This window comes from Blennius ocellaris (assembly GCF_963422515.1).
Source record: "Blennius ocellaris genome assembly, chromosome: 13".
Classification (NCBI taxonomy): Eukaryota; Metazoa; Chordata; class Actinopteri; order Blenniiformes; family Blenniidae; genus Blennius; species Blennius ocellaris.
In genome coordinates this window covers 16,583,400-16,603,924 of record NC_137662.1, presented here as the reverse complement: position 1 = coordinate 16,603,924, position 20,525 = coordinate 16,583,400, and the positions used below count along the sequence as shown (strand labels likewise).

Below are 20,525 nucleotides of genomic sequence, written 5' to 3'. Positions count from 1 at the left end.
ACTGTACAGAAATGGACATCTATAAACATCACTCCTGCACAACACCATCTAATTTAACAAATTCTCCTGGGCTGTTTATTTACAGAGACGCTATTATACAGCTCCGTTTATTTCCCAGTTTTGTAATAAAAATAAATAATAAAAAAAGGGGGGGTGGGGGGTGGGGTGGAGGTCAGGGAGGCAGACAGTTCAGTCTTGAGCAGTAATCTGAAAATGCCTGTAATCCTCCATACAGAGCCCTTCTGGAGACCGCGGTTGTAGTGTGGAGAGGTGTAGCCTCGTCTCAGTTTAGCAGCCATGTGTCTGACCGAGCTTGACACGCAACCAGAGCCTTACAGCTGCCAGGACACACACTGGGAGATGAGGCACAGAAAAGCTGCCCTGGTCACTCACTGGAATAATTATGCCAAAATTTGCCCAATACAATGCAGTGCGAGTGCAGGTCACTGAACTTATTCAGCCCAGAGTGTTGGAACAAGTGGCATTGATGGGAGCCAATGAAATCACTGGTTTGTGATCATGCTATTATAAATTCAGGGTGTGCACAGTATGCTAATAAGCCCTCTTTTTGGAATCTGAGATGAATACACTAAAAAACACTGCTCGTGGGGAACTGTTTACTTGACAACGCCAGCAACAGAAACACATCATATTACTGTTTATTTGGGTGACACTTATTTTGAGCAAGTACACGACAATGCTCCCAGGGGATGTCTCTGACGATGAAGTGGCACTGGCACTCCTGAAATAAACGGCAAATTAGTGCGTCCCGTTACACCTTGACAAAATAGACAGAACATATTTCCACTAAACAGGAACAAGAAAGTTTTTACAGCTCTATACTTGCGGTGCAAACTCAATACAAACACGTACAGTCAGGTGCAAGAACTTCAGGCAGTTGTGATAAAAAAAAAAAATGCTGCAAGGTAATAAGGCTTTCCAAATGAGAGGCTATTAGTTTTACTGACTTGCAAACATTTTTTTTTTTTAAGAGCAAGTCTGCAGGAAGAGACTGTCTTGATGAAATCCCTTTCTCTCGGCAGATTCCACCCCGTTTGTGGTCCAACACTATCACTTCCAGGGACTTTATACTAAATATTATTAATGATACAAGTGTTAGCTGTTACAAGATGAATGTGAAGCCTAGCAGACGACACCCTGATAGTTTTACCTGATTACAAAGTACTTTAACACACGCATGTGTACAGTTTTCAAACAGCATTGCATGCTAATAATACTAAAAAAAAAATCAGATGTGATGGCTTGTTGCACGTCCAGTAAAGACATCAGAGACAGTAGTGGAGATGGGGAGTGCCGTGGACTTGCCTTGGGTTCAGGATGGAGAGCACACATCTCGGCGTCAGTGGCGCTCCTCCTGCCGCACACTGTGCGCCCCAGCTGCGCGTCCAGGATGTACTTCACTCCCGCCACTAACTACACAAAACACCAGTACTTCTTAGCAGTCTTCTTAAACTGCGTCGAGATTTCACCCACCCGTGTCAAGTTGTACCTGCATTTTGGCGGATGTTACGTTCATGAGTTTGTAGGCAAACCGCTCTCCCGCGTTGTTTTTGTTGAATTCGGCCACAGCGAAGCGGGCGGCGGACACCACCTGAGCCCCGTCCACCGGCACTTTGCGCGGCTCGCCGACCAGCACTCCCCGGGGGGTCTGAATTTGAGCGGAGCCGCCGGTGGCGCCGGCACAGAGAACGACACAGAACCAGACAAACATCCTGAACCCTGCGAGTTGTGGAGGAAGAGGCTGAGCGGGGTTCTCGGTGGGCTGCTGGCTGGTGAGAAGATCCGGACTGCACGCGCATCTTGCGCACACCTGAGTCCTGTCAGCTGATTGGAATAATTGAAATCAGGAAGAACCTCATCGCCCTAAAAAAAAACAAAAAAAACACACACACACACACACACAACAAAACTGCTGCGAGTACAAAGATTCTAACAGAAATTCATTTAATAATGTCTGGTTTTTACATTAATAACACGAGGGTTTTTTTTGGTGGAAGTTGTGACCATCAAAACATGAATGGTAGTGCTTCCATAGACATGGCATTTTATAGCTTTATCCATTTAGCTTTATATCTTTACAAATGCATCATTATGTGTTTTATTGACAGACGTGCTTTAAATTTTTTATTATCAATAGTTTTCTCAGCCTATACGATTTAACATGACGATGAAGTGGATTTCAATTAATGTTTCCTCTCATTGACCAAACATAACATGATGTTGTAACTGAACAGAAGCAACTTATTTATTTGGAGATGCAGTTGGAATGATATCTATCATCATCATCATCATCATCATCATCATCATCATCATCATCATCATCATCATAGTATAATTGTATGTGTTCAGATCAACATAACAATGAAGTTTCTTAAAGTTGTTCATATATTTCTTTTTTTGAGAACACTGATTTGTTTGTGGTGTTTAAAAAAAACATGAACCTACCTACCTACCTATCTATCTATCTATCTATCTATCGATCTATCTATCTATCGAACCAAACAGGCCAATGTACATTCAATAATTAAATACTTTGAATATACATATTCTGTTGTGAGTGGCAACTGTTACCATTTAATGTATATAAATATATATTTTTTTTAAACATTCTATTCTATTCTAAATTCTAACTGAGATGTCAAATAGCATGACTATTAATCTGACCTCACAAAATTTCAGACCGTGTGAAATGGGCAACAGTATGGCAGGCCAACACAAGGCATGTTGGAACTTTAAATGCTGAAATATACAAAATATGTGGCGTATGCCAAACACTGCAAATTAAAGTGAAGGCCTGCTGTGGCATCATGACTGCAGGGGAAGTTGACCACTTAAGAGCAGGAAAATGGAGGGACAGATTACATATTAGCCATTTGATAAAGTGTTTCTTTTCAAACACGTGAACTCCAAACGTGAAGCCATATGGCAGTTCTTTTTTTTTTTTGAAGAGGTGCCGAGGAAACATCAGATCCAAATGCACTCATCCCTCCAACTGCTGCCAAGGAAGCTTCTACCTAATAGGAAATCAGTTATTCCTTTGACATGATCACTTTATTTTCAGCCGTTTCTCGAGATTTAAGACAAAAATTCTGGCACCAACTGGAAAATGTCTCAAAGTGCAAGGCCACCTAATATGCCTTAAAGTTTTTGTTTTTTTCTATCTACATACATCTTCCAGTTTTTTTGGAGGCTTTTTTTCCCCCAACTACCACGTTGTGTGCCGTCTTGTACTAGTTAGAAGATGTCTTCACCACATGAATGAGTTATCTTGCAGGACAATAAGCGTAGTTATTTTCATTATGATTAATCAATCAATGCACGTTTAGAAAGGAGGGGAAAACCATCTGTTTTCATCACATTTAGTTTGCACACAGTAAATGTTTTCACATGGGAAACTACGCGCTGTGCGACATTTGCAGACAAACACTGAGGAATGTCTTCAGCTCATTTTTGCACAGTCACACTAATGAGAGAATTCGAAGGAGGCTGCTGTTGAAAGGCCAATAGGCCTCAGAAAACAAGGAGGAAAAATCAATGTTAGTGCATAAGCACACTTGAAGACACGAAACAACAAAATAAATTGCTTAAAAGTATTGACGGTCCAAAATCTTGAGACAGTGTGACGTGTGGGACGGAGACGGCTTGATTCCAACTCTGTGGAAAAGGATCTTCTCAAAACCTGAATGCACATCGGGGAAGACAAACGGGACCAGAGCTCTTTTCTAATTATAAGTAAATACGCTGATTATTCATCAAACGGTTAATGATTTATCTTCCAATGTATATAGATTTCTTTAACTTGTTTAAATGTCTTGTTTAGTCCACACTTTCTACATCAGAGACATTTTCAGCTGTTCTTTTAGTATGAAAACCACATATCCATCTGTAAAAGAAAAACCCTAAACAAATCTAATCATGTTGATCATCTGGTTACACTAAAGGGAAAAAAATTATTTTCCTCTTGATTGACTGACAAATCATCATATCATTTGCTTTAGCTGTAGCTGAAAACTATAGACTATACCCATGACTGGAAACACTTCATATCTATAGAAATGAAAGCTGCCCCTCAATGAAATCAAACAGTTTTCTTTGTATTTGCTCTGTATCAAACAGTGGGTGAGTTTTATAAAATGTTAATTTAGGAATTAAAACGTATTCAAACAGAAATATCCATTGTAACCTAAAGGCTCAAAATAATATCAACAATACAAATAGAAATACTTAATATACTCATGTATCATCATAAACCTAATTAAAAAAAGTTATTAATGATAATTGCATTCACATGGAAACTAAACCACTTTAAAACGTGATTTTGGTTGGATTGCATGGAGCTGAATGATTCACCGACTTAACCTTCGAACATGCAAGTGTCTCATAATGTCGGCATTGATAGGGAAGAGGGAAAGAGTGTGATTTTCATAATCAATTTCAAATTACATGTATACACCTGTACACATGTCAGGTACAGACAATGAGGCAAGTTTTCAAGCCAAATTGTTGTTTTGGTATTAAATGACCTTGGGGCCCCCCCAAAAAATGGTCCCCTCGAGGATCCATTCCGGCCGCGTGATCATTTATTTGCAAAAAATTGCATTATTGTAGTAACAGATGAAATCCCAAAAGGAAAAGTAAGCTACCTTGTTTATAGCTATACAGAATTAGCACCAGATTCCCACTGAATGGGTGATGTTGCGTGACCTTTCAGCACAATCTGTCAGAAGAATGAATAGTTTTGGGCCGCAAAAAAAAAAAAAAAGTGACTTGCAAAATTTCTGAAATGGCTTGTATTTTTCTTTCAATATTTCTAGTGGATTAGGTTTTAATTAAAAGTGTACAGGAAACATCCAGAGTTTTTTTAAGCGGGGTCAACGTAAAACCTGAACTGCAACGACAGTGACACCTCCACTATAAAGAATTGATTATGTTCCACGTTATATGTCAACCAGTATCGAGAAATGTGAACAGCATTCATCTATCCTTCTTCAGCCATTTCCTCTAATAATACAAATAAAGACGTCACGGACAGCAGGTACTGTGCAACACATTTTCTCATTTACAGTATTTTGGCTTCTGACTAACAGGAAATTGGACTTTCACCCTTTACTGGTCTCAAATGGGAACCACTTGCTGTGTTTCTGCAAATATAATAAAGGCATCTGTTCTTTATGCAATATTTCCCTACAAGTTATGTCATTAGACATATATAAATTGTCACCAATAGCATTTACCAAATCAGCAGAAATGACAAAGTGTGAAAAGCATTAATAAGCCCAGTACCAGAGTTTATTTATTCCATGTGACATAAAACTACCAATAAATCACTTGTGTGTGGCTCTGCCGCCCACATTCACGATTAACAAATGTTTTTCTTGTCTCTTTTAGATGTCTACTGTAAATAAATGTACTTATTGTATTTACATTTGTCTTTTAGAGCCGCTTTTTACATACACAATATTGAGCTACATCACATATATTGAAATTCTTGACATCACTCATGATGCAATATTGTTTTTCTGAATCTATCTCATATTTGCACTAAAAATGGACAGGCTGTCGTTAGCTAACATTAAAAAAGAAATAACATGGTCATGTGACAAAATACAACTGAGTGTATTACTAAAACTTGGTGCATGAAACATTTCTAACAAAAAGTTGGAGGTAAAAAAAAATATAGGAAAACTATTTATTATTCTGTGTTTGAAGATTGTTCTACACTGAATGTACTTTAGAAAGAGCTTCAGTTTATTTGAAGGGACCAGACTAAATATTGAATATTTTCAGTTATTGGTCCATGTGTGTGAATTATATTTGTACAATATTTAGTTTGAAACTCCATTCTCTCTGGCAACAACAATAATAATAAAAAAAAAAGATCAAATATACAGAAATTCTTTTATTTGAAAAACAAAATAGAAACCACACTACACATTTAAAAAGTCTATTTTCTCCTTTTTACAGACATTTCTTAGTGTTGAACAAGCATCTTTAACAATTGGCCACGTGAAAAACAATCATCACGAAATTAATCAACTAATTCATTGAAAGCAAAATGACAGGGTCACAAATGTTTCTACTTCAAATATGACATCAACATGTTTTCAGTAAAATTGCATCTGAAATGCAAACAACTTTTATGTCACTTTTATCTATTTTGGTCTGATTCTAACACTCTAAATGTGGGGGACAGAATCCATGACAGAAAAGTACAATAAATGATGATTAAATAATCTTTCTTGGACAACAAAGGAATGTAGTGCTGGTTCATTCAACAATACAAGCATAAAGACAGGGACACGTTAAAACAAAACTATTAGACTTAGACTTAGATTAAGCTACAAGTATTAGATAAATCCTTGATTAACCTCTTAAAGTTGATCATTTGACGTCTCAAATGCAACCGTGTCCTCGTGAAGGTGTGATGAGTGTTTTGGCACAAACTGCGGGTCAATTATGTGTAACAGGATGTGTGCTCTGCAATAAATAAATGATCGAGTTGTGCTGATATAAAAAAAAATCTAAATGGCAAAGACAAGGCAATCATTGCCTAAAACCTGCAGTGTAATTATATATTGGAAAAAAACCAACCAAAAAAAACAATAACATTCGGGGATGATGTCAACTTCGCCTAATCATCTCGAAACTTGACACCTCGGGGGCCGTTAGCATATTGTTCAGAATGAAGCGTGTTCATTAAGAAAAACTGTAAATAAAGCAACCCCCCCCCCCTCCGCCAACAGTTTTCCGATATGGGTCAATGCAGCACTGACAGCAGCAGGCTGGTCACAAAAGACACCTGCTGAGCTCTGAAATCAACTCTCTACACCTCCGCAAGCAACAAAATAAAAAACACCTTCAATTCATCCCGTTTCCACTTAACCGTCCGCCTCTGAGGAGATCCGTTCTCCTCGCTCTGCTTGTTTGAATACAGTTGTGCTTCATAAGTTTACCCATCCTGGCACAATTTATGGAATTTTCTTGAACATTTCTCAAGAGAATATGAACAACAATACGTTTGAGATCCCACCGAAAGCGGCTCAAAGGCATCTGGGGGGGGGAGGGGGGTCAGGAGACATGGCATGGCCACTCCAGAACCTTCACTTTTATTCTGCTGCCGTTCATCACGGGTCGACTTGGGACGTCCCAAGTACGCGCCGCACCGACGTCGGCGATCCACCGCCGCGCTTCACGCTTTCAATCAAAGGCCCCGTTGACTCCAAATGTCACGTTGATGATTGTGGCCAAAAAGTTCAATCGTGGTCTAATCACTCCAAATGACTTTGTTCCAGCCGCTTTGAGCCTCGTCTCTCTGTTGTCCAGCATACTGTAAGTGGGATGCCGTGTGGCATTTGCTTAGTAATGGCTTTCTTCTGGCAACTCGACTGTGCAGCCCATTTCTCTTCAAGTGCCTCCTGATTGTAAAACAGCCACACTTTTTCCCCCCTCCTTTCTCCAGAGTCCTGTATTTCAGCTGTAGTAATTTGTGGGTTTTTCTTTGCATCACAAACTACTTTTCCTGGCAGTTGTGGCCGAAGTTTCCGTTGGTCTCTCTGACCGTGGTTTCCCTCTGAATCCAGACACATCAGTGCAGCACTGGATGAAAGATACAAGCTGGAGTCTAGAAACTCGCCGACCGTTGACAAACACTGATCACAGGCGAACAGATCGCAGGTAAGCATGGTAGTAGTAGTCGTAGCCATTCAAGCCCACTTGTGTCAACTTGTGTGCATTGGGCCAGAATCTCCAGAGAGCGGCAACTTTTGACTGGGATCGTTTGGGTAGTTTGTCGTCACGATCAAAATAATGACAAATTCCGCCAGGGTATGTAAACTTAAAAGAGCACAACTGTATCACAAGATGCCATTTAACAACACTGAATGTATAAATGTAGCCGGGAGTTTTCTCGTCCCATAAATCTTTGGCGTCCTTAGTGGGGAAGTTGTGGAGCCAGCGTACAATTACATCAATTTAAAAACAAACAAAATAGGCACAAAACTAAAACGGCAAACTGCAGCACGGTCCTATTCTAAATAAAATTATGCATTCACACAGGTTTTTCTATAGGGGAGATATATCTTCCGAGACCGATCATTAATATAATCTGACAGAAAATTGTTTTCAAGCGACAAAAAAAATTCATAGCTTATAAAACTTCCCTATCGACTTCGGACAGAGGAATATAGAAGCTTGAAAAGGTATCTTAAAGGTCTCTATTAGAGTGTGATATTTGCCCGCACGAACGCGGGGGAAACAACCGACTGTGCTGTGGCACGCTGAGGATTAAAAGTAAAGACGACTGATTGAAAGAGAGGAGTGCTGACAGATATGTTAGATGCTGCTCCTGCCGGGCGGAGGAAACACCCCCCCCCCATCCGGTCGCCGTTCAAGTGTGAAGTCTACCGGAGCTGCAGCGGGTTCTCACAGGGCATCTGTCTTGGGGGAGAAGAGAGCTGCCAGGCCCAGGTCCTCGCTGTTCAGTACATCCTTGTCCGGCTTTGGCTTCTTGAAGAGTGATGGAAGATTGCGGATATGAACCTCCTTCCTGAACTGCTGGCACAGAGCTTTCTGTTGGGAGGCAAGAGGGTGAGGAAAGGTTAAACTCAGAAAAACGACGACCGACAAGATGGAATTTCATCAGATTGTACATCCCTGTTGAGCTGCTGCAGGGGTTTTTTTTTCTTTTTCTTTTTTCTCCCCCTGCTGCACAGAGAAGATTTACAACACAGCCAGATTCACACTGCTGAGTAATGACTTGCACTATTAGACCAGTGTCTGTGGTCACTTCTGATGTGCAGCTCCACCGTGTGATTTACTAAGAGAGGCGCTGCCCTCTAGTGGCTAAATGTGGCATTACCCCAACAGTTCCTGCGATGAGCTTTTTGAACTGGTCTTTCCTCTTCTTATCGCCAACCTTCTGGGCGTTGGGATCCAGGAGCCTTTGATCGTACTGTTCCAGAGCGTCCACGTTGATGTTTGGGATCTGCACCATCACTGATCGCAGCTCTTTGTATCGCGGCCGCTGAAGCAGACAAAGTTCCATTCACAAGGTGCAGTCCCAAGGTATTATGTTGGAAATCGAAAAGACTCTAATAAAAGCAGTATTACTGGAAATATTGACGCAGAAAGTACATTTTCTTCACCTTAATAAAGTATATGATTGCTTTAGGGTATTAAAATGTAATGAAAATAGACTAGTTATTTGATAACTTTCATGCAAAGTGTAATAATGTGAAATTTAATTAGCAAAGGAAAAGGTTTCTTGTGTTTTGACTGAAAGAAAAAGTGATCTGATCAGCGAGTTTTAACCATTTCCAAATACGCAGCACATCAAACACTATAATGACTGGTCGTAGCCTGAGACTTGGGGCTGGAACCTCACCAAGTTTTCATAGATCAGCATGGCCAGCTGAGAAAGTGTGGAGTTGCAGACTTCATGCTGCCCATGAACCTGAAGGCCCCGGAGAACGCTGGTATAAAACCATGTGACGGCTTCCGGAAGGAGGTTCCCGCCCACGACCTGAAGAGAGGCACAGTGGAGGGAAGAGAAATTCAACAAGTGAAAGAGTACCGACATTTGCATTAAGTTCTAAAATAATAGAGGCAAACAACCACAAACTGTATTGTCGTATCCTGGTGAGAGTTCACTTTGGCCATCTCAATAAAGCCCATTGGAACAGTGGAGGTTTGTGGTGTTAGAGGACGATATAAAACAATTCAGTGAGCCACACTGTAGCTCAACAAAGGCTCCTTCATCACAACAACTGTGGTTCAGTCTGTTGCTGCCTGCTGCACAAGCACATACAGTATAAAGCACAAAAGCTCAGTCATGAAATAAGTCGCTTCAAAACAAATCCCCCTTTTTCTTCTTGTTTTACTAACATTGTCAAAGCTACAGACAAAGCAGAAGAGTCCAAGAGTTGCTTGTTTTGGTCCTTTTGAGGGATTTTGTAGAAACAAATGATCGTTAACTTGCGTTTTGAAACGATGTGCTGCGTTACCTGTCGCAGGAGAGTCCAGCAGACGATGGAGGCGGTGCGATGGCAGTTGGTCGTGTCCTTCCAGGACAGCGAGGTGAAGGACAGAGTCAACAGTGACGTGTAGATGTTCTGGACAAAACATAAGGAGAAACACAAAGTTCGGATGCAGCATAACTTCTGTGCTGTGCTCTCAGGTATCTCGCGAGACGTCTCAAGCCCGACCTCGTGTTTCAACAGGCATTTTCCCAACTCGGTCAGCTCCTCGCTGGGCTGGGCGGTGGACGGAGTCTGCGTCGAATCCATCATTTCTTCCTCTGTGAGAACACATTTCAAATAAAAGAAGATTATATTGGAATTCAACAAAAATCACCGGTCAACTCTCGCGTCTTTAGATTTCGCTCTCACCGTCCATTTCCTCCTTATTTGTTGCAGGTTCGGGACCTTTTCTGCAAATGCAGCTCACAGCTGCGAGAGAAGGGAGATGATGAATCTCAGGAGCCGATCATAACTCAACTTCACACTATATAACCCAAGACTTGGGAGTAAAAGCTGATCAGGCAGTTGTGCACTGCCTCCTGAAAATCTCACACCTCGTATTTTCTGATGATTTCTCTATGCAGACCATCAACCCAACAACACCAACAGTGTTTTGGCCATTTCTGTTTCAAGATTTCACACTCAAAATTCGACTGTTTAACCTGGACAACCAGAAAAAAATATATTTAGAACGCAAAATTAAACTATAAGTGTTGTACGACTACATATTAGATGCTCGACACGTGCAAAATAATTAGGTTTAAAACCTATTCATTAAAATCTATACAAGTCCAACTTTATTTCGTTTGGCTGGTCATGCAACTTGTACATCAAAACACCACTAGATGGCACTGTGACATACTTGATTGACAACAAGGCACCCCAAAGAAAATACAAGATAATATATATTTCTCAGTTCATTGTGGGGAAAAAGCACAGTTGAAGAACAAATTCAGAGGCTTACGATGGCAAAGTTCCATCTGTGCACTGAAACGTAAATGTCTTCTTTACCAGAGAAATGTATATATGTATTATTGTTTTAAATAATTTTCCTAAATGTAACTAAAATCCAGGGACAAGTTTTAGTCTGGAAACTGCTGGGAGACTTGAGCACCAAAGTCGTCGAATTGCGAGAAGGGTTGGTTCATAACCACGAATGCAGCCTGAGCTGTTCACTCTTGAATTAAACAACAATTGAGTGTATATTTACACAGTCATCTGGTCTTATTCTTTCCTCTCTGAGCCTGGTTCTGCACAAGACTCCTCCACTTTTACTTATAAACTATGACCTCTGCTTGCTCGCGATGCTGCTTGCTCACTGTGAAAATGCTTTAAGAAGGCCATGTTGTAAAAGCGGAGCAATAACAATAAAACTGATTTGAATTATGTTTGTGTATGAAACCGAGCTCACCTTTTGTTTCATGTTCATTCCAGAGAAACTCCACAATGAAGCGCAACATAAGATCAATTTAATGGTGCTTATTCCATTTCCATAACTTTCTCTGCGCTCTACTGATGTACACCCAGGTAGAGTCTCAGCTCTTTCGAGAAATTATGGCTGATATTTGTACCTTCCTAATGTTTCTGGAACCATTTGTCGGCGTAAACACAGCCTTAGATGTGACTTAACTGCATTAAGAAGATTAATAAGCAATGAGCTACAGTACATTTTATTCATAACAGTGTATCGACCCTGCAGTATTCAACACGAAGCAAACCAGAACTCTTCTCATTGCTGAGGTTGGATTCAATTTCACATTTGTTTGAGTAAATAATCTTCAGAAAACACATTCACTTTTAATCAAAGATGCATTTATGGACTATTTAACCACACCTGTTTAAGGCCCTAACAGAACTCCTTTACAGAACGGTTGCATCTTAAAAACTTGAAAGACATATTAGGAATAGACGATATAACGTGTTTAGAATAAACACAATTTTGCTTATAGGACATGACAATGAAAAACAGTACCTAAAAGATATCAGAAGATACAATAAAAATAGTCTCATTTGCTGTTATTTTTAAATCCCGAGGCCAGAATTATTAAAAGAAAAAAAAAATTGAACGCTTGGAAATATTTTGGCTTCTACAGTATAAGAAATAACACTAAAATTCCCTTTTTGATCCTGCTGTAAATACTTGAGTGTGAATGGGAGCAGCAAACTTCAGACTTACTGAGAAGATCCATCACCTCCCTGGTGAGGAGGCGTGCGAGCTGCTCCTCCAACATCTCCTGCGTGACCTGGCTCTCCTGACAGATCACCTCCTCCTCATCCTCACTGAAAACAGATGACCCAGTGAGTCTCTTAAAGATGGCTTTGAGTTCTCCATAAAAGGTCCAATGCAACATTCAACAGACATCTCTTGTTCTCTCACAAACACACAGCTTACTTCATCGACGTGCGCTGGTTGATGACCTGCCACTTAACGTTGAGTCTCTGTAAGAATAATTAAAAAAAAAAAAATCAAGGCCAAGATGATTCGCAACAGACGCATAGGTAATTCTGGAGAAATGTGCAGATCCTCACCTGCATCATGTAGGCGAAGAGAGGGCCCAGCAGAGGGCAGAGGACAGTCTCGTAGTGGTCCTGTGGACACGAGATCACCAGCTGCCGCAGAAACACGCGTGGTCTGGTCAAGGAAATTTAAGCGTAGAAAGATTAGGCAGGGGCTTAGCGTTTTCACAACAAACAAACTAAGCCGCTGAGAGGAATCGGTGAGGAAAGTAAATAAGGATATGAATCATTGGGCGAAGTCTGTGGTCGGGCACGTGGTCGAGGGAGACGAAAGCAGAGGCGGCGATTTCTTCAGACAACCTCTCAATAGTATAAAACTCCTGCTGCAAAGAGAGGCCGGCATTTCCCAGCACATGGAAGCTACAAAGGAAAGGAAGTGTGAAGAAAAATGATTACTTCAAAAGCATTCGTGTTATGAAGAAATAAAGTTTAAACCAAAAAAAAAAAAAAGAAAAGAAAAAGAGTCTTACCAGTTTTCATATAACGTCGTGAAAAATCCCTGCATGCGCTCCAGGTTGGTTTTATCCACAGGAGAGTCATAAATATCAAGAAGGTGCTGAGAGAGACCTGGAGAACGCAAACATTACAGGAGTTTAAACTAAAACCCGTTCATGGATCGGTCACTCCACCATATTCTTGGGCTCGTTTCTCCTCTTACCGAGAACCACATTTTTCCCAGCGTCCATCACCTCGTGGGCTCTGCAGAAAGTCTCACTGAGGCGAGTCATGTTTTCTGGCAGGTACAGGCTGTTGTGAGTCCTGCAGGGAACCGGAACAGTCACGCGTTGTGTTGAAACGGTCACAACTTGCTGGGTGCAAGCTTTTGAAGTATAAATACAAAAGCAGTATACCTGATTAATGCCAGCAGGTTGGGCAGTAAGACCACAAACTGGGCTGTGCAGGGGTTCCGGTAGATGGGGGCTCCGGCTGGGGTGTAGCCCACCACAAAGCCACCAGCTTTGGCTTCTTCCAGGTCTGCGGGCCAGCGGGCCCGTTTCACCACCCCCATCATGGCATACAAACAGAAACTCAGCTGGAAAAAGAGAGAGCAAAAAGGAGGGCATTTATCAAAACTTTGGTTTCTATAGGACAAGTGAAGGAGCCGTTTCAACGGTTTGCATTATCGTTCATGACTTAAAGAATGTGCTTTCCTCCTATTTATAAACACTTTTCCTTACATGGATGCATGTTCAGTATTTATTATAGAAAGTGGCAACAAGACAACAAAATATGAATATATGTTTCACTAATGGTTGAACATAATATAAATACAACCCCAAAAAAGCTTCAAACTTAAAATGAGCACTATTGCAATAGACATGTTCCATTTTTTATTAACCTTTAGTCAGACTGTAGGGGACAATGAGTGAAGGCATATCTTTACAGCTTAGTTATATACTGAGATTGTTTCAGCGTCTACTCACTCGCCCTCTGTTAAGGCCTGTGGCATTTGTGTCTTTTATTTCCTCACTGACCACCTGATCGGCACCGACGAATGACAGGAATGCGACAGGATCGCACAGCACGCTGAAACACGAAAACGCAATTCCTTGTAACATTATGAACACAAAGTGTGAGAGGCGAGTGACGTCCAACTTCAACGCACCGTCTCATCTCCTCCGAGGTCCACTCTGCCACCACCGAGCCCATCAGTTCGTCCAGAAAAGCCTTCTGTTTATCAAAGTCTTTGACCTGGTTACTGATGAGAACCAGAGCTTCCATCAGAGAACATTTCTCCATGTGAGTCAGCGTAGCTTCGTTCGAAAACAGCTTCTTCACATGGGTGTAGAACATGTCAAAAGAAGGCTGCAGTAATAGAAGACATAAAAAAAAAAAAAAAACAGGCACATTTTGCTGACATTTCTTCATCCTCAGTGTGTATTTTGGGTGATGTTATTGATATTTCACTTCAAATGGCACTGAACCGCTCATACCAGGATGAATTGTGGGTAATCCCGGCATATTTTTATGATAGCAGAGGAGGCGTGCCTCCTCACGTTCTTCACAGCTCGGGTCCGAGGTGCCTGGGGACATCAGATGGCGGCTTTTTCAAAAACCTGAACATAGTGGGGCATAAACACTTGGGTCTTATACTGATGCTGTGCATCAGCTTACCTTACTTTCCAGATCGAGCTCAAACGTAATGGCTTTAAAAAGCTGGAGAGCAAAAAGAATAGTGAAAACGGTTACTAATGTTAATTATCATTAACTGAAAGAAATCATAATGGAGCATTTTAAAACTGAAAGTGAGACCAAAACAGCCGATGTTGGATTAAATGCATTTAATCCAACAAGCTGTGAGATACTGCCACAATCCCACATCCAACAAACTTCAAAGACATTAAATAAACAGTTATTGAGACAAACACCTTTAAATGCACATATATCTATTTAATCAAAGTGCAAGCAAATAAGTCAAATCAAAGTGAATGATGCCGACCTTGGAGAGGACCTGTGGCAGGAGCTGTGGTCTGTGTGTGACGAAAGGGAAGAGGGCAGAGACGTTGGTGAGCACGCAGGACAAGATGAGTGGGTCTTTGGTGTCGTAGTTTAGCACCGCCTGCAGCAGCTCCATGCTCAGATCGACTGGCAGTTTCTGCAAAATATGAAGCGACAGAGGGAACACGACACCTTATGTCAGGATGACCTGCACATGAATGCGTTTTCTAAATTTCTCAAACCAAAAATGTTTTCCTTACCGCTTCGTCCAGAGTTTTCAAGACCTGTGAAACTACGCACTCCATGAACACCGTCATCGCGTCCCACTGGACCACCGATGGAGACAGGAGGGAACAGAGGCCCCCTATGGTTTTAGCTGGTGATGAGAAATCAAGGTAAATATTTGTATTTGATCTGTTTGGAGTAAATTTACTGTGACAGAAGCCTTCAATAATAATATCAAAATAATTGAAAATGCACTACTTAGGTAACTTAGACCTTATGCTGATATTATCAAATCCAATTTACCCAAATGGGATGTAGCACTCGCTGCTCTAACCAGCTGCTACTTGTTCCAAAACTAAGTGATTGCGATCACACTGTACATTTTATGAACGTATGCAAATCACACAAATGTGCACAGCCATCAAACGCTGAATGAAAGAAATGACACTCACATGCTGTATCCCCGGTGTCGATTGGGCTGGCGATCTGGAACTGTAGCCATTCAGCTGCTATCTGGAAAGCCTCGAGAGGAACGACACGACACGCAATCCTCAAAACCTCCCCCTGCTGAGCCCGGAAAGCTGTGAAGGACGACGACGACGACATACGAGGCATGAGGGTGTGGAATAGAAGAAGTGATCGCAACCAAGGTGCATCTGAAGCCACGGCACATACAGTGAAAGAAGGAGTTGAAGTCCTCGTCGCTGTCAAAGTCCACACGGGAGTACTCGCAACTCGGGCTATTGCTTCTGGAAGGAAACCCAGTCTGTGGAGGGGAAGACCAAACAAGTGGTCACACCTTATTTGACTTATCTTCTTATTGTGAGTATTGTATCTTGGTTTACCTTGACAAGGTTGATCATAGACGCTCGGGCGTATTGGATGGCCATCTGCATAACAACTGGAGCTTTCGAAAGAGTCTCGTGTCTGAACAACGCGCCCCACGTTGGCAAGGTGGACGACTTCAAAAACTGAATCATAGGAGAAAGCAAAACATTCAGCTTTAAAAAAAAAAAAAAAAGTACTCTGATCAGTCAAACCGCATCTCTCGAGGGTTTGAGTGGAAAAAGTTGGGATAACAAGAGATCATCTGTCTCACCTGACTGGAATGTGTGGTGAATGCTAACAAGGCCTCCATGTACTTGCCAAGATTTGCCGGGACCTCGACTTCTACATCCGAACCCTGAGGGGAGAACAACATTTATATCCATTAAAAAACAAAACAAAAAAGAATCAGAAAACCATGTGAACCCAGCCAGTTCTGCAAAACTCACAACTAACTGGCACAGCTGTCCACCCAGAGCGCAAAGAACTTGGCAGAGCCTCTTTAAGAAAATGTAACCTCGCTCCACCACTTCCACCGTTCTAAAAGAAGACGAGAAATTATAAGTCGGGGCCAAATGTGCCGTATCGTCAATGTGTTCCCGACGGGGAGATGCACCATCATACGCACTGTGAATCAGGGGACTTGTCATGTCCATCTGCCGACCTGTAACCACACACAGTCCGTCAGTGAAGGAGAAGCAGTCTTTTCACATGTATGACCGACGGAAGCAGGTGAACCTACTGTGCTGCGGCCAGGATGTAGCGGATGGCCATGTCATCAAACAGCAGCATGAACGGCTTCCTCTCCTCCAGTTTTCCCTGAAACACATCGAGACGATCGATCACTTCTGATTCATTTCTCTCCATTTAATATAAATAACTACTTAACAAAACTCCCCTAAGGTTTTAGCATTAATTGTCTGGAACTAAATTTCCTAAATTATCTGGAACTTAAACCTATTTTAAGACCGCACAGCTGTCTAAAATCACTTTCCTTATTTTAGCTTAGAAACAGATACAAATGGATCTGAAACAAAGGAGCACAGCAAATTGTCATGCTGACTGACTGACAACAGATATGAAGTATGGAATTTTGGTACTTCCTGTCCTAACCTATACTCATGTATATTTGTAAAACTATACAAAATCATGAATATCAGCAACTTCACGACTTAATTACGTTATTTTACATTAGTCTCTGCAGGTATATGTACACGTTAATCTGATTCACACCATCAAAGCAGATAGTTTTTTTTTTAAAATGTCAGTTGTACTTTGCATTTGTCACTTTAAAATGTCATCTATAGTCATTTTATATCCAGTATTTATCTACATATCATTTCAATCGTTTCTGAAACACTATCACAGTTTTTCACATTTCAAGCTCCGCTATGCATACATCAATAGGTGGCTGCTGGAGGGAAACATCCTGGACAACTTGCCAGTCCATCACTTTAACATTACACGGTGTTAAGAGTGACAAATACTGCACTTTTTCCCCACAAGTTCACCTTCCGACTCATGGCGATGAGCAAACACTCCACGGCCTCCAGCTGCAGCTCCGGTTCAGCCAATAGCAGACACAGGATCTGCAGCAGATGACAGTTACCGGTGGTAATGTGCACCAGAGACACCCAGTCGATGTAACCGGCAAGTGTGTTCAGCGTCGCCACGGCAACTCGACAGTGAGCTCTGGCCTGTGTGTGAAAAGTAAAGAACCAACATTAGATTGCTTCAATGACTCAAGATTATGAGAGGATGCATTTGAGAGGAGAACAATGTTTTCTTACGTTCAATTCCCGTCCAGGTATATCTTTCTGGATCAAAAACACACACACACAAAAAAAAATTCAAATTAGAAAACTATCATATCACAGTGATACTTCTGCTTTCATCAACAGGAATCGACTTTTAAAAACACCAAACTAACCACTTTCCGATAGTCTTCGACATTCAGTTGGAGAATGGCTATCAGGAAACTGAAGATGCTGTCCATGTTCAGGGTGAGCGTCTGCTGGATGTCTCTGCGACGCTGAGTGGGCAACGTCTGGAAAGTGATCACGTCCTCTGCCAGCCTCAAAAGGATCAACATGACCAACTCGGTCTGCGCCTCCTGGAAAACGCACAAGTAAATTACATTTCCATGTTTTTTTTTTTTTTTTTTAGTATCCAGAGAAGTCTTGAAAAGGTGAGGCAAAATTTAAGAAGTGGGTTTACGCTGGAAAAAAAAACCCGTGATATAAAACAGGTTGGAAACCGGTGTATTAAAAAGATTAAGTCATCGTTAGGTATCCAGATTTAGAAGATGATGTCACAGGGAAATAAGGATGACTCATCTTGAGCTGGGATTAATTTTCATACAAATTCCTACATATTCAAATTGAATGCATGCCGGTAGAATACGCAAATCTGAAGGCAGACAGTTTTCCCGTCATCATAGAGGTCACTCACTCCTTGGCTGGTGAGCTCCTCCATCTCTTTCAGCATGTGCGGCCAATGCTGTGGCCATTCTCTCTTTATCATTTCCACCGTGATTCGTGACAAGGCATCTTTAATGTGGCTCTCCTCCTCCAGGATGGAATGAGTGCCCTGAAAACAAACACAGAAACTGATATTTGACGATCGTCAAGTGCTCTGTTAACATTCCTATCATTACTTCCTGTACATTAGATATAATTTCTGACTTGTGTATTCTTGCATACTGGACAATACAGTTGCATTGGGTACATACATACTTTTATTTGGTAAGTCTATATGGAGACAACATTTATACAAAATTCTTTATCAATTTTGTATTAAATAAAAGAAAAAAACGCCATGCTCCTTAACATCAACTACACTTAAATAATATGCTTATTGTATATTTCTGGTATTCACATGTGAGCTGTCATTAAAAATTGTATAACATAAGGTTGTCCATTGTAGGACACATGAGGACTTATCTAAGTTTATCTTATTCAACAGACCAATGGAGATAGCGCACTGAACACGTTTATGCAACACATCTATCATACCATCTACTACAAAGCTGGCAATTTTTAATGAGTTTCCAACAGCAATATGTGTTCCATACCTGGGAATGACGCCCCAGAAGTGAAGAAAATCTGCCATCTCTCTCCCTGACTTGTTTCAATTTTTAAAGTGTGTTGCTCCAATGAGTGAATCAGAAATCAAACGCTATAGTCTCAGGGGTTTAGCCAATTCCAATCAAAGTAGGCCCTCCCTTTGACCCTTCCCACAGCTCTGCTCCGGCACATGGCACCACGAGAGGATGTACTTCCTCCTCTTCCAAAGACGAGCATGTGTGGGCGGAGACCGTCCAGCTCACACAGACACAGCAGATACTGAATGCAGCTCATATGAGAAAATACTCAAATGACTGAAAATCATGGAAAAGCTGGATTTGGCGCAATAAACTTTGAATGCAACATTTTTGGACCAACGAGACCCATGTGAAAGTGTTGACAAGCCGTACATGTTCACTTTAAGCCTGTAAAGTGTTTGTATTTATTTGGAAAGTAAAAACTACCGACAGCCCGCTACTATCACACTTACATCCAAAAGCAGCTGCATGGCACACTCCTTCAAGTGGACTTTTTCTTGCTGTTGCATGTTGTTCCATCTGAACCTGTGACAAAAACACAATTTATATTAAAAATAAAGTTGTGGGGACGAGTCCAAGTATTCATTGTTAAGACTGGATTTGTGTCAATTTGGGGCTTCTTACTTAATGACGTGCTCAAGGATTTGCAACCCAAAGTGTCTCACAACAGCAGGCTGGTCTTTTTTGGCCAATTGTAATCCACATGGGACACACAAAGAGTTGGTCTCTTTAAACTCTTCACAAAACTGTTCAAGGGAAAATAGAACATGTTAATATGCTGACAAGCATGCAGGTCTTGTGTTTTCAGTAATGAATGGAATGAGCTTATATTGGCATACACGTGCCAACATGCCAGATGGCAGTAGTTACTATTTAACAGAATTATCAGAGTGAGAATCTCAGTGAATAGTGGAGTTTGGACTCGTTGTCTTGACCAAACTCCATCCGAGTGTTCAGAGTCATCCCTTTTCAAATCAGATGTTAGTTTGTGTATGAATGGATGAACGTGAGTCGACAGAGGACGTGATGATCATGGTTGACACCGGTTAGCTCGTGCCTTACTATTACAACTTAAAATCTAACTAACATGAAGCGACACTGGGTTACTTTTTCAACGACGCTGTTACCAAGACACCGTTTATTTTTTCTAATTCAGCTGTGCGTGCACATAGCTCTACTTTCCCAAAAAGCACTAAGAAAACGACACGCTAAGCTAAGTAGCGGCTAGCTAGCAGCTGTTATGGATGCTACCTTTAGGGCCTCCAGTCGATATATTTGGCTTGTTTCTGCGTCCATCATCACATTCACAGCTTTCCTGAGCTCATCACACACAGCAGCCACCTGGTCCGCCATGACTTCAGGTAGCGTCTGACACACTG

At 41.3% G+C, this 20,525-nt stretch overlaps 2 protein-coding genes across 2 annotated transcripts; both read right to left on the bottom strand.

Moving 5' to 3' along the window:
- Positions 1 to 332: 332 nt before the first annotated feature.
- On the bottom strand, positions 333 to 6,978 carry LOC308138349 (cystatin-like; the record flags this gene model as incomplete). The annotated part of the gene is made up of 6 exons (XM_080507431.1): positions 333 to 338; positions 692 to 742; positions 1,327 to 1,434; positions 1,511 to 1,808; positions 3,646 to 3,700; positions 6,975 to 6,978. The coding sequence occupies 6 exons, from the start codon at positions 6,976 to 6,978 to the stop codon at positions 333 to 335; spliced, it is 522 nt and encodes a 173-aa protein (XP_080363557.1).
- xpo5 (exportin 5) lies at positions 5,950 to 20,525 on the bottom strand. Its single transcript, XM_080507503.1, has 33 exons — positions 20,398 to 20,525; positions 19,771 to 19,892; positions 19,599 to 19,671; positions 18,495 to 18,632; positions 17,974 to 18,156; positions 17,834 to 17,860; positions 17,555 to 17,740; positions 16,786 to 16,862; positions 16,672 to 16,707; positions 16,493 to 16,583; positions 16,318 to 16,401; positions 16,064 to 16,189; positions 15,894 to 15,984; positions 15,671 to 15,799; positions 15,254 to 15,369; positions 14,995 to 15,150; positions 14,670 to 14,711; positions 14,489 to 14,578; positions 14,161 to 14,360; positions 13,979 to 14,081; positions 13,406 to 13,587; positions 13,213 to 13,313; positions 13,025 to 13,121; positions 12,783 to 12,914; positions 12,567 to 12,669; positions 12,430 to 12,476; positions 12,214 to 12,317; positions 10,407 to 10,466; positions 10,224 to 10,315; positions 10,023 to 10,130; positions 9,404 to 9,541; positions 8,879 to 9,043; positions 5,950 to 8,589 (listed from the first exon to the last, which is right to left on the bottom strand). Exons 1-33 carry the CDS (start codon positions 20,497 to 20,499, stop codon positions 8,443 to 8,445), a joined length of 3,648 nt encoding a protein of 1,215 aa, XP_080363629.1. The 5' UTR covers positions 20,500 to 20,525; the 3' UTR covers positions 5,950 to 8,442.

What these genes read in the sequence shown, in the direction of transcription:
- xpo5 (XM_080507503.1), bottom strand. Translation starts at nt 20,499, where the DNA reads ATGGCGGACCAGGTGGCTGCTGTGTGTGATGAGCTCAGGAAAGCTGTG. An exon ending in AGGAGCTCACCAGCCAAGGA is followed by an intron (nt 18,157 to 18,494) that starts GTGAGTGACCTC and finishes TGCGTTTTCCAG; the next exon opens with GAGGCGCAGACCGAGTTGGT. An exon ending in TCGAAGACTATCGGAAAGTG is followed by an intron (nt 17,861 to 17,973) that starts GTTAGTTTGGTG and finishes TTTTTGATCCAG; the next exon opens with AAAGATATACCTGGACGGGA.